This window comes from Lissotriton helveticus, chromosome 12, assembly GCF_964261635.1.
Source record: "Lissotriton helveticus chromosome 12, aLisHel1.1, whole genome shotgun sequence".
NCBI lineage: Eukaryota > Metazoa > Chordata > Amphibia > Caudata > Salamandridae > Lissotriton > Lissotriton helveticus.
The window spans coordinates 722098270-722112582 of NC_136073.1; the positions used below are offsets into that span (position 1 = coordinate 722098270).

Here is a 14313-nt window from a genome sequence, read left to right on the forward strand (position 1 = left end):
TTATTTTAAATTATCAAATAAGACAGGGACCAAGACCATGATAACCAACACAAAATTGTTATATTCAGACTCATTCTTTGAAAAAATGAATACCTTTGGATTTGATTATTGGGACAAAAATGTTGAATTGAAAAGTGTTTGGGGTACAAAAGATTGGCAAGTACAGGGTATAGAAGCTTTGTTTAGAGCCTGCATGATCCCAGAACAAATGATATTTTTAAATGACACTGTTCAACAGACCACCTGTCTTGGCTTAGCCAAAATCAAAGATTTAAATAAACCGTCTATTCCAAAGCCAACAATGTTTAGCAATAACTCTGATACAGATGAAGAGATAGACGTAAACCATATATTAAACCAAAACAGAACACATCCTGATTGGAAACAGTGGTTGATCTGGCCCACAGATACTAATAACTGTCAAGACAGATTCCTGAACAAAACGCAGGGGTTCAAAATGACCAGGCCAGACCCTAGATATCCCCAAAGACATCACCCAGGGATAATAACCACCTACAGTGTGGGCAAATTATGCCTTCAATGGCTACAAACTTCCACACTGGCAGAAATTAAGCAACACCTAACTTTACTTACTGATGGTGCTGACTTGCGTGATTTCACTATGGGACCACGCAAACAGCGTCAAAAGCGTTTCATAGCAGCCTCTGTATATGCAGCATACAATGAGGCCTGGAAGGTTACTCAAATTGAAACAGCAGAGAGAATACGGGAAATTGACCATATTAATTTGGAAAAATCACTTTCTGTAGTGGACAATGGGTTAATGACTCTGTCCTCCAGAATTTTTTCTTTGGACAGCATTGTGTCTTCAGCAATCGATATATTATCGCAAGACTTACTGTTATTACAACACGGTCAGTCACAATTGCGTTCTATTGTACAGCTTGGCTGGACGTTACAAAATCTGCGTTCAGGCTATGTGCCTTGGCGTCTAATCAACACAACGTCATTATTCCAAATCTTTAACCTTACTGATAGACAAATCAGTATGGCACAAAAGGGTGCTGATTATACAATCTTGAGCATTGAAAAACTCGAAAGATTACCAGTGACAATGTCAGAACGACCTGTCAGTGAATGGATAATACATGGGATAATAAATATTCCAATCTCAACCTTCAGGTTTCAATATTGCCAAAAATATATACAGGCTGGCATGTACGAGAAATTGGGAAAGGGGTACCTTAAAACAACATGGAACCTGCCCTATTCACATGCATGTGTCAGTAATAAAGGACAGAAAGTGTTTCTTAGTGGCAACAATTGTGCGATGTCACTAAGTGGCACACTTCTGTGTAACGGAATTAGTTTGCATGGAGCCTGTGAAGGGAATTCATACAACCTTTCATGTCACCAGCAAGGCGCACCTGCAACAGAAATAGAACCATTCTTTCAAAGACTCTATAATGGGAGTTACATTCTAATTGTAGACCGCAAATGTTGTAGTCTTATGCCCGGGACTCCTTATCTAGTAACTACCACTGCGAAGGTCAAGTGCTGTGGACGCTCATTGTTCCCCAGCTCCTTCCCAGACAGGGAGGCAAGGGCATGGCCCGATTTGAAAATTACTTCTATTCGAATAGATACTTTAAGCAGAATAAAAACAGTGCTTCTTCAGACGCCTACAAGGCTCACGTCATCAAAAGAAACGTATGATCTACAAGTCGCAAGGACAACTGCAGAGATACATACATTATTATCAACTAATTCCCCCATACATTTCGCAGAAATCCTGAATGAAATCTTAAATATTTCTGATACCAATGGGATCTCAAAGGTATTTAAGACAGTATTTTCGATGGCATTAACACAATTCAAAGCCATACTGGGTATTTTTCCAGATTTCGTCCATTCGATTTTTGGCGGACTTCTCCTGATCTTGGGACTAATTGCAGGAATCCTATTCTTAGTCCTTATTTTTCGTTATGGCAACCCATGTCACAGACAAAACTCTGGCGACAAGAGAAGAAACAATCCTAGCCATTGGATACCGGGACCGGATATCAAAAATCCTGGGACTCTCCCGGCTTAGAGACCTGAACATGACTTGGTTTCTATCATTTCGACCAATGTGGCAAAGATGTGTTTTATCTGTATTAAGGTGTCTGCTATGCGGAGAAGAATGCGTGTTAGACACATGTCTGACGCTACAATCGGATGCGCCGATGGATGCAGAAACATTGTTGAGCCCGATCAAGGTTCATGCTTTGTGCTGCCCTCAAAGGCTACCAATCCTGATGACGGCATTCGTGGAAGCTTCACCACTGCGATTGATGGGTAGTGAAGTTCAAGATGAAAGCAGCATCGAACAGGTACGACCTTCTGTCAGCAATGCGAATCAGAATGTCAATGGAGACAATCATGCACAAGAATGCATGATTACACCTATTTCCGAGTTAGTGGAACTTTCCCAGGAAGCTGTTGACAGTTTTTTCGAAAGCCTAAATGATATGATGTTCTCGCCAGAACAGAAATAGAGACTTTTGAGCAAGCTCGCACACGGCGTTCCCTGAATTCGGCCTTCAACTTTAAATAATAAAGTCACATGAACTATTTTTCACTCCAGTTCACGGACAGCAACTCTTTCAGAAGCCCCAATTCATTTTTTCGGTTTTTCGGGACACTTATCTTCTGCTTAAAGTAAGAAACTATTCCTAAAGAACTAAGATTTCTATTTTTAGATACTTTATAGATTTTAGCTGCCCGCTGGTATGTTGACAAATATTTTATTCTGTGATGGAATGGTCTCGAAACTTTTTTCTGTATTTAAGAAACCATTTCATGTGTAATTCTCATATACCAAATAAGCAATAATGTATACGAATGCGTGATTACTTTAGCATTATTCCATAGCTTGAGTGCATACAATATATATGTCTGCAAATTTTCCGTATATTTGAAGAATTTCAAAATGCATTTATGTATTTTGGGGTGGTAAGGTATACACACTACTCTATAGTATGTTGTACTATGTTATACTATGCCTAGATTAGTAAATATGTCCATAGTTAGCGTGGAGTGGGTGTCATGTATTCCTATAGGTTCTGAATCGATCCCCCTATTCCTGACCCTATTCTAGTTAAACAAACCAACAAGTTAACTAGCAGTCAGCCCATGAGGCAGAAAACCCCCATGATGCAGATACCGTTATCTGACGCAGTCACACTACGGCACAGGAACGTGTTATCTGATTAGGTCATAACGCTTGCGATCTAATTAGACAAGCGATATTCCTCCAGCCCCTGATAAGGCATACGGAGTTCTCATAACAAATCAAACCTATGACAACCTGGGCAAAACCCTGCGGCCATTGTTTTGATTTCACAGAGAACTTCAGTAAAAGAATGTGCTAACGAGCAAGTCGTATGACATCCTTATTGACGTATCTATGTCCATCCTTACGTCAATCTCGGCACCTTAAAGGTATAAATATTACCGATCTTGCCCTATGCAAACACACGCGTGGTGACGAGACGGAGCAGCCATACTTGCCGAAGCCAAGAGCAGAGCAGACCCCGCTGGCAGCAGCCCCGCCTTCCTGACGCGCTGAGAGACGCGCTGCTTTCTCCTGCCGAGAATCCAGCACCGGCGTTTCTGGGTAGCCCTCGCAGGCAGCCTGGAATATCGAGACCAGAGAGAGAGATACCATTCCTCATTCATCCTAACTTCCAGGTACAGAACTGAATAACCCCTCACAGAGAATTCTTTAGTTATTCACTTGGCAAAAACAAACTTAACTTAAACTGTAACTTTCTATTCCCGCCCACGTATTAGGCTTAGGTCAGGTACACGGGGTAGGCGTATCTAGAAACACCAGTTGAGTACGTTTAGTCAAATGTATATGTGTATGTAATATATTTTATTCATTTTAAAACATCTTATGGCTTAGAAACCATATCAATGTTTTTACAGTATTATTTTATACTATTGCTTTTAAGGTATGCACTTTACTTAGCTATAAGTATTGCAATAATATCGATCCATTTCTCTTGTATGAGAAAAGAGACTGATCAATAAATAACACCTTTTTATTGAACACGCCCGTCTCTTCCTTTTCTCTACATTCTGATGAGACTAAGAATGCACGTACTGACTGAGTAAAATAAATTGCCTTTTGTTCACACGACTCTCGAGATTTACTCTTGATTAGGGGAGAGCAAAGTTGTCATGTTCTATGGTTGTCAGAAACTAAATCCCTTCTTGTCTAATCAGGGAAGTTAAGTCCTCCTTGAACATTCGAGAAAGTTTCTAGTGAACTCTGAGCTAAGCTGGCAAACCCAAAACTTTAAGTCTAGTATCGACAGTAGTAGACCTAGTTAACGTCTGGCCTAGGCCTTTACTGCTGTAGGTATTATTCCAATGCGCAGAGCCTATTGGGATGATAGGAACTACACTACAGGAGGAACCGCAGCTGGTGGCCGTTTTTTTTTTTTGTTGAACATATTTTATTCGTTTTTTTGTTATATACGACATATCAATCTGTCACGTGGATTTCTTCTCGTTTTCAGTATTTACAACAGCATTACAATATCATTTGTTAGTGCAGCATTGTTAAAATAACACGCTTAATAGTCTCCAATAATAACAATTTGTATATACGTATAGTATGTCTATGTCTGGACGGTATATGAAATAGTGAGACTTCTCAACTTCTAACTGTCCCCATTAACTCCCCCCACACCAAACTTCTTCGATCGCATTTTCAGAGTTTTATCATATTATTAGAACCATTTTTACCAGTACATTGTCTTGCAGTGTGTATATGTATACAGGCAGCTTCGCAATTAATGCACATGAACTCAAGGCATGGGTAACACATTTTACCTCCTTACATAAAATCTTCAGTCAGCGTGGTCTATATCAGCTGATTTCAACTCCTCCAACATAATCTCCCATTTTAACGATATCGGTATCTTACGTAGTCCTCTTACTTCTTCCCTGCGCAGTGCTGTACCTTCTGCACTGCTCCAGCGTGTCCTCTCTGTACACCAGTGCGAAATAGTAGGGGGTTTGCTCGACTTCCAGCACACAGTAAGGGTTCTAATAGCTAATATTAAGGCAAGGTCTATGAAACGGTATTGCACCTTGTGTTTGGACAAATGTTTGTGCAGACCCAAGATGCATTCCTCCACAGTGTGGTGAATCTCGTGATGTGCCGCTGTCCCGGTTATTCTCCTGGTCGTGTCCCAGTACCCCCTTATGACCGGACATGCCCATATAATGTGTATCAAGTCTGCCCCTTCTGTCTTACATCGCGGGCATAAATGCTGTGTTTGTGGGAACATTCTATCCAATCTACTCGGGAACAAGTAAGCACGGTGTAGTAGTATTGTCTGAATAAATTCGAATTTCGAGTTTCTCGATACCTTTCTGGGATGTTCTAGTATTGCCGTCCATTCCTTGTCAGACACGTCTCTACCTATATCCCCCGCCCAAGCAATTTTCAGTGCTTCCAAGGGGACCCTTGTGTGAACGCTGATGCTAGTGTACAGCCAACGAAACAAGTGTCTACCTCTTCCCATATAGTGCATCATCTTCACCAGCTCACTGCTGGAAGGTTCCCTCCTCTGCGGTGCCCAGTGCTTTTTCACATATTGAAACAGTGCAGCGTGTGTTAAGTACAGGTGAGCCGGGGCACCCGGTTCATGCACGAAGGTGTCTTGGTCTAGTAGCGTCTCATTACTAAATAGGTATCCTACCGTGCTGACACCCGCTTCCGTCCAGGGTGCCAATTTGCGAGTGGTGAGTATGCCGCTTGCTAGTGGGATTCCTAGCAGTGGAAAATTGCCCGTGTATGCAGGGGGTGAATTTGTGTACCGCAGCGCCGCTTTCCAACACTTAAGCGCAGTGTCTAGCAAGGGGGGTAGGTCTCTCTGTATTTTATGTCCTGGCAATAATAAAGCGTGCTGACCTCCATTATCAATGTCCGCTTCAGTGTACCAGATTTCCTGCAGATTACGACCCGCCATCCAGTATGATAACCATTGCAGTTGGCAAGCAGAATAAGCGCGGATGTCCGGAACCCCCAGCCCTCCGGTGAGAGTACCCACTTGCTTTTTTTTAAGCTTATACGTCTCCTACCCTTTCCCCATATTAAATCTATTAACAGAGTATTTAGTAATTTGAAAGTGGACTGCGGCACAATTAATGGTAAATTTGTAAAATAGTATAATAAACGTGGCACAACAATCATTTTCGCAATTGCGGCTCTCCAGTGTAATCCAAAAGGCGACACTGGATCTTAAGGCTCTAATCGCTCTATTAAGGTTGCCATCCAACATGTCCGCATTTGTACTATATATCTGGCTACCCAGATACTTAAACGTGGTCTGAGCTATCTGAAGCTTGGTATCTCCTACGTCTAGTTCCACTTCATCGGCATGTTCCGTGAAGAAAAATGCATGAGATTTTGCAGTGTTTAAAGCCAGACCGAACAACCCTTCAAACTGTTTATATAAGTAAAATATTGGGGTTAGGGGCAATCGGATATCTCTGACGTACACAATGAGATCATCAGCGTAGGCCGAGAAAAGGTGTGTTGTGTTCTCGATCGGAATTCCCCATCCCAAAAAGTCATGTCTCATTTTTATTGCTACGAGTTCCAATGCCAGAATGAAGATAAGAGGCGACAATGGACAGCCCCGACTGGTTCCCTTATGTATTGTATATTCTGCGGCTGGTGGCTGTTAACAGCCACTCATGGACGTTGGCAGCAGAGGAATGTGCTCACACTAACTACTAAGCCCATTAAATTTCCTCCGTTTTTTTTACCTTTGCTATTCTTTAATGTTGCCACGTTTTAAAAATACCGGGGAAGTGGCAAAACAGGACTTTTTCAACGCCACAGAAACCTACATGGCATGTAAAATTCCTTTTTTTTGTTAATAAGCTTGTTTATCAATTTAACACATATGGGATGGAGAAAGCACAAATATTAAGGATGCTCAAAGCTCTCTCAGCCACATTCTTTATCTGCTTGAGATTCCTTAATTTTTAATCTTAGGAAGAATGTACATACTGATTGCGTGCATGTGATTGCAGCATTTGTAGAATAAGTGTCACATGGCGTGATTACTCTAAGCTTTCAACGAAGACTAGATTGATGGAAGGATCCATGAACTTGTCTGCCTGTAACCTGTGCCTTGCAGATCATAAGCAGGCGTCTGCAGTACCTATCCAGTCCCCTCTGCTCTCTATATGGATGCCTAAAAGCCTCCACTTTAAGTAAAGGATAAAGGTCAGAAAGAAATAGCAACAAATATACAAGAAAAGTAGGACCACACAAAAAATCAAATATAGCAAGCAACCAAATAGAACAATACATATACATATATTCATCTATTAGTGAGGACCTATCTACCACGGCCAAAGTATATCCAATCAAAAATGTCACGCCCCAGGCAAATTTGAGTCTGGGTAACTACAGCAATCGATCAAAGGCTTCAGTCATCTGCTCGGACTATATAACATCAAAAGGATGTCGCCAACTATCAATAAGAATAAGACAAAAATTCCAAAATATTGAAAAATTCCACCCACAGAACAGCTTAACTAATTTTTTATTTATCTTTTATTGTTCGTTATTTTATAATTTTCTTTTTTTTTTTAATGTTAGACAAAACACAGATAAATGTATTCAATAGAAATACAGCAAATACATCACAGTGGTCTAACCTCATCTAAATAGCGCATAAAAATTCATGAAACATACAAAGAAAAGACAGCTCATAATCTACAATATTCAAGAAATACAAATAAAAGTTCACACTATAAGTCCAACAACCAAGAAACAAATACATCAAGCACATACAATAAACCAAAAATACATTCAATTACAAAAAAGTAGAAAAACATCAGACATTACAAAAAACAGAAAAATATACAGTTCACAACTATACCATACACAACACACAAGAGAGAAAAGCGCTGACGCGCGTTTCGGAAAGTACCAAAAACATTATATAAGTTCATTTGTCAGGGCACACATGTTATGCTTTGATCATTATTCCTGACCCAGGAGTGGTCATCAAAAAATTGTAGCGTAAAACAAAGTGAACATCAGGGCTGGAGAGACTGTCTGTGGGGGAAGAATATATAAGAAGATATCAAGTTGAAAACAGTATAAATCACGGTCCACCATTGAGTAAGACATTCACAAGTGAATGTCTTGCTCAATGGTTCTTGTGTGTTGTGTATGGTATAATTGTAAACTGTATATTTTTAAGTATTTTTTAATGTCTGATGTTTTTCTACTTTTTTGTAATTGAATGTATTTTTGGTTTATTGTATGTGCTTGATGTATTTGTTTCTTGGTTGTTGGACTTATAGTGTGAACTTTTATTTGTATTTCTTGAATATTGTAAATTATGGGCTGTCTTTTCGTTGTGTTTCATTAATTTATATGCGCTATTTTGACGAGGTTAGACCACTGTGATGCATTTGCTGTATTTCTATTGAATGAATTTATCTGTTTTGTCTAACATTTTTTAAAAAAAAGAAAATGATAAAATGTCGAACAATAAAAAATAAATAAAAAATTAGTTGAGCTGTTCTGTGGGTGGATTTTTTCAATTTTTTGAATTTTTGTCCTATTCTTATTCATAGTTGGGGACATCATTTTGATGTTATATAGTCTGTCTTTTTCCCTGGTGGGATGTTCCCTTAGAACTGGCTTTCTCAGGATCCCTCTTGTGTTTATTCAGTCATCTGCTCACCATTCACAGACATAAGGCAGCTGATGGTCTTTACACTGTGGAATGACTAATTAAGTGGCTATCTTTGCATTAAGTAAAAAAAACGTCTTGTGTAGTTGAAGGTTCAGGGTTTGAAATGTACTAAAATTTCAATAGCTTACCAATTGAACATCGAATACATTAAAACTTGTGATTCCAGATGAGGCTTTGCTTAAAGTAAGTTCCAAAGATGTGAATTCTATCTCGTGAGGTCGAAGCACACCAAGGACAGGTATCCAAACCTATTCTGCCTCACTGCGTAATTCTCCAAGGGGTGGAGAATTTTTTTTAGGGGAAACATACAAATTGCCACTGTTACATGGAAACCTAATAGACACATCTTATGTTGCAATGAAACAGAATTGATTTTACCAATGTAACACCAGTATTTACTTAGCTGGAGGGTTCTACATTTTCAGCTGACTCCTCGAGGAGCCCGCTGCAATGATAACACAACTGTCAATAGCTAGAATAAAGACAGGCTTTTAAGGCACAGGAACAACAGTTACACATTTATAATCCGATGTATTTGAAAGAGGATCCCTTTACCAGTTATCAGTTCGAAATATAAAGTGTTAATAAATAACGAACTGCAATTTGTCACCTGGAGGAAGCAAGCCATGGCAAAATATGTACACACCTACAGCTGTACAAAAAGAATGTGAATCTGAAAGGTTAACCAGGCTGGTGCAAGGACTGTTAATATCAGGCGACAGACTGACGTGGGCGGCAGTGTCACAGCCCTGCCGCTGGTTCAGAGGCCCCGAAAGACAATCCTGCTCTACTCCAATTTTCCTCATTCAGACATACCTCGCCTTGCGTTTTCGAACTCTGCGCTCATGCTCTGCCTCCTCGTAGTAATATTCATTATGACTGTTGTCTCGTCGCCTGGCTGCTGCTGCAATGACTGCTCGGGACTGGCCTGTCGAGTTATTGGTAGTGTTTTCTACAAAGGAAAAAAAGCAATTAGATTGAGGAACCGTCCATACTTACAGATTCTTCACACAACAGTATATGAGCATTGTTGCATTTGTCTCGTTCAATGTGAGAAATCCCATGCAGCAAACCTGTATTCACCTCTACGATTACAGTACATGGGGACCACTTTTGACACAGTCCGTGATATAAATCTGTACTGATAATCATTCATTCAACCTTTAAGCCTTGCCTCTTCGACTGCTAGTACCCGTCCCTTCTCCTACCCAGACCCCGCTCCATCCGACAGAGATCCCAAACCTCGGCCTAGTCAGTGACTCCACATTCCCCAACAGAACCCCTCTGCTTCTTGGTCCAATGATCCTCCCGTTCCACGCTGCTCTAATAGTTGGAGGTCCACTAAAGAACACAGTAAAAAACAGGAACTAACAAAGTGAAAATGCACAGCAATTCAGTTGTTCTTCGATTCTTTATCAGCGATTCTCTGGTTAGTTAAAGAAACCCCATGGGCAACTACTATTATTTAGAATAAGATCAGCTAACTACAGCTTAAAAGACTCAAACAGAAGAGAAGAAAATTCAAAAGTGGCAGTAGAATTTGCCAAACAAGAACACAGTCATTAAGTGTGGGGTTATCTACCGAGTTGCTGCTCACAGTAAAAATCTTCCCCGTCCTTTTCTTTATAAAAACTTGGAGATAGGTGTGCTAATCATAGAATAAAAAAACAGAGAAAATCTTAACTCAGAACACTACTGTTGGGGTGAGAACTGTGGCTTGGGGAAGGGCTCCAATGTATAAACAAACCATGCATCTGGTACTAAATGATTTCACATTTCCAGACCAGTGCTTCGCCATCACCATCGCCCAAAAGTTTGTCAGTGGCAGACAATGGGTCCCATTAGAGGGGAAACTAGAGCCAAATTTCGACAGGGCTACTAAGTATATACGGGTGGGGGCTAAATCTTCCATCAATAGGCTGAGTGGAGAAGAAGGGGTGAAAAAGCAAAGCCTTGTTAACACGTAAATTGTCTTTTAACCCATGCCGTGCTTATGACGGAACCACGCCGTCATGACCCACGGGGTGCGTGTGCTCACGACGGCGTAGTTTTGTCATGCCGCTGCCACTCCGCCCAAGCAGCATTAATTCCCCGCCTGTATGGGCAAATTAATGAGCGGGTGCGGCCATGACGGAACCACGCCGTCATGAGCACACGCCACCCCTGACGGCGTGGTTCCGTCATGAGCACCGCAGCGTCGCGCTCACCCCCTAGTCCCCCCGCACTGCGGCGAAATTCGCGCACACACACTGTTTTTGAGCTTATCACAGCCGCACCAGAGTTCTTCGCAGGTCTTTAACCCCTTCGGCGAAGGGGTTAAAGACCTGCGAAGAACTCAGGTGAAGCTGTGTTAAGCTCAAAAACAGTGTGTGTGTGTGCCACGGATGCTGTCTCAGCCCGGGCTGACACAGACGACGGGGGGGGGGGGGGGGGGGGACGGGGGGCTAGTCTGCCCTATGGGCGTTTCGCGCCTGGGTCCCACTGAGCTGCGGTGAAGTAGCCCGCACACGTCAGCACCACACTTCAGAAGGGTCTGCTTTGCCGCATTTCAGTATGAAGCCCGCGCCCTTCAGAAAATCCCCAGTTACTCTTAAAGAGCCGGAGAAGCAAGATCAGCTGCTGAAGAAAGGTTTTACACGGAAAACAAATGTTCTGAAGCCCAAGTGCAGGTGCCCTAAGGCCAATTGATAATAAGGACATAGTGCTACATCAAAAGGACTGAGGGAAAGAAGGGAATAGTCAACACGTGTTGACTGTTTCCTTCTTTTCCTACAGTTCTTTTGATGTAGCATTATTCCTCATTACTTTCCTACTTTTGGAGAACAGCAGGTAACTGGTATGGCGATCAGCTTGGTATGAGGACCAAGCTGATCGCCATACCAGTTACCTGCTGTTCTCCAAAAGTAGGAAAGTAATGAGGAATAATGCTACATCAAAAGAACTGTAGGAAAAGAAGGAAACAGTCAACACGTGTTGACTATTCCCTTCTTTCCCTCAGTCCTTTTGATGTAGCACTATGTCCTTATTATCAATTGGCCTTAGGGCACCTGCACTTGGGCTTCAGAACATTTGTTTTCCGTGTAAAACCTTTCTTCAGCAGCTGATCTTGCTTCTCCGGCTCTTAGCTGTCGATGCTCAATATGACGCAGTTTCCTGTCTGGCCGTACGATGGCGCTAAGCGCTCACAGGAAGGTGAGAGGAGTAAGCAGCCTTAGAGGTGGATGTGATTTTAGCAGTAACTGTGATCGCAGGCAGACTCGCATGTGTATTGTGCCCTGTGTCACATATACACACAACAAGCATCTTTATAATCCATTTTTAGGCGGAAAAGCACACAAAAGGTAAAGGATATCGAATTCAATCTTGCTCAGTAATTCAGAACACGCGCTACAGCTTAATTTTACCAACTGCGAAGCAACCGTTTTCTAAATAAGAAACGCATAAGGACATCGACCGTGTTTTTGTTTTTTTTTAAATCTTCCGTGAAGGTTGTACCTTACGTTGTATGCAATCTAATTATTACTATTATTAAAACTTAAAAATATGCATGGAACATTCACAAAATAGAGCAGGCTGCAAATTCCAAGGGAAGCACTTTGGGGCAGACGCACTGAGATAGGATTCGCAAAAAGTGGCCAAAATGTGTGCATCAAATTTTGGGAATCCAATGGTATTTTGCGAACCGATTTAGATGTAAATAGGTCTGATCATAAAAAACAGAATCGTCGTTGGTTACAATTCGACCTATCATGAATATTAATGAGGCAGATCGAAAATTGGAATCCACTACAATTCATTGCCATCACAGGGGTTGGGGGACAATATGTCAGTGTCTGCTTTAAAAAAAAAGAAATTGGAATGCATTTAAAAATAAAAATAGAAAGTTCATTAAAAAAAAATCTTTTTTTTTCTCCATTTTTTAAGGAGAAAGTAGTGGTCTCATGCACCACTGCCTACTCCCAATAATGTTTTTGTCAACTTCCACAAAGGGGAAGGAGACCCCTTCCAGTTTACAAAAGGGTTCCTACTACCTTTGTTTAGTCTGCAAAACATTAATACATCCCAAGTAAGAATGGTTAAGAAAGGCAAAGCATTGGGAAGAACTTATTTTGCACCTCAAATATTGTTTATGTCTATTTTTCATCCGCTTCTGGCATTGTAGTGTGGCAATAAATCACCAGAAGAATATCACAACCACTTACTGAGAATGTGGCAGGACGTGGGAGAAGGGACAACTGTGGTATTTTCTTCCTTTATGAAGGGTGGCCAAAGTATGTAGTATACCAGAGTAGTTCATGTCAAGGAGAGGCACTTTCCATCTAATGCCGTTAATGCGTGCTATTATGAAGAGGTGTTCGTATTATCCGTTTATATGGTAATCAATCCACACACTCACTAGGAGTTAATTACTACTCCACTAACTCTGAAAATCAGAGCAAAGCTACAAAAATAAGAATAAAAAAAATTATACGGTTGGGGAGAACTTGCGTTCGTCTAAAATGATTAAATATATGTGCCATAATGTTTTCCCATCCGACACCATAAATTAAATTTTTTTTAATTTTTTTTTTTTTTAAGTCAGCTATACCCATTCCTTTGAATATTGCCTAGTGGGTAAAACCACTACAGCAGTCAGAGCATTGTGAGCATAAATGTTGCACATGACTATAACAGTACATAATATTGGTAGGTTACATACGTGAATATAGATTAATCATGAATGGTGAGAAAGAGACTAGAGAATGGGTACTATGTTTCAAACACTGCCTATTTATAGCGTATGAATGCCATTTGGATTTCTTAGGGATGTGTCATTGTTTATTGGGTCTATATTTTTATTCCCCCCTTTTAGTCTCTATTTTTGTGCTCTACTGTGACTTTCCAAGTGAAGCGCGGGGGTAGTGTTCCTTAACAATTTCCGATAGATTATTTTTATCGGACCTTTTTAATGATATGCTGTTTTGTAATGTTTCATATAGCTTGTATTTCATGAATATCTTTTATTTATTGTACTCTTTTAGGTCTATTATTGTTGAATAAAGCAAGCGACTGATTAGTAAACAGGGAGAGACGGGGGCTGTTTATTTCAATGTTCGTCTATGGGGAGCCACAAAAGACCCACTGCCTTCACCACACAACGGCATCTACAATAGTCGTGCCTTGGTATTAAGCGAAGCAACAAACTGTAGACGAAGGGAGACTGGTGCTAGATACAAGATTCCATCTGATCTAGCTGGCCACCACTGAAAAGCAGAGACTGCATTCATGGATGCCAGAGGTGGTTCAAGGACACTAAACAGCTAAAAATGGATGGGGGAAAAAAACGACTACTTCAAAAACCACCTACCGAATTCAAAGGGCAATACCGGTTTTCAAGCAGCCTTTTGTAAAGGAGAGAGCGGTCTAGTCGCTTAGCTTGTGTGGTGGACATACTGCATCAAATAGTGCTTACCATAGACAGTCGCGGCAATGAGCTCCCTGAGCTGGGAGATTTCAGCCAAGGCGACCTTTACTGGCTGACGTTAACAAATGACTCCCTCTTCGCTAGGCCCATGAAGCACACTTG

At 41.0% G+C, this 14313-nt stretch overlaps 1 protein-coding gene across 1 annotated transcript in view; it reads right to left on the reverse strand.

Moving 5' to 3' along the window:
* The window catches only part of VANGL2 (VANGL planar cell polarity protein 2), a 319026-nt gene that overhangs the window by 50948 nt on the left and 253765 nt on the right, over positions 1 to 14313 (reverse strand). The window contains exon 7 of the mRNA XM_078670605.1: positions 9564 to 9699. Coding sequence (XP_078526731.1) covers positions 9564 to 9699 — 136 coding nt within the window. The remainder of the gene's footprint in view (positions 1 to 9563; positions 9700 to 14313) is intronic.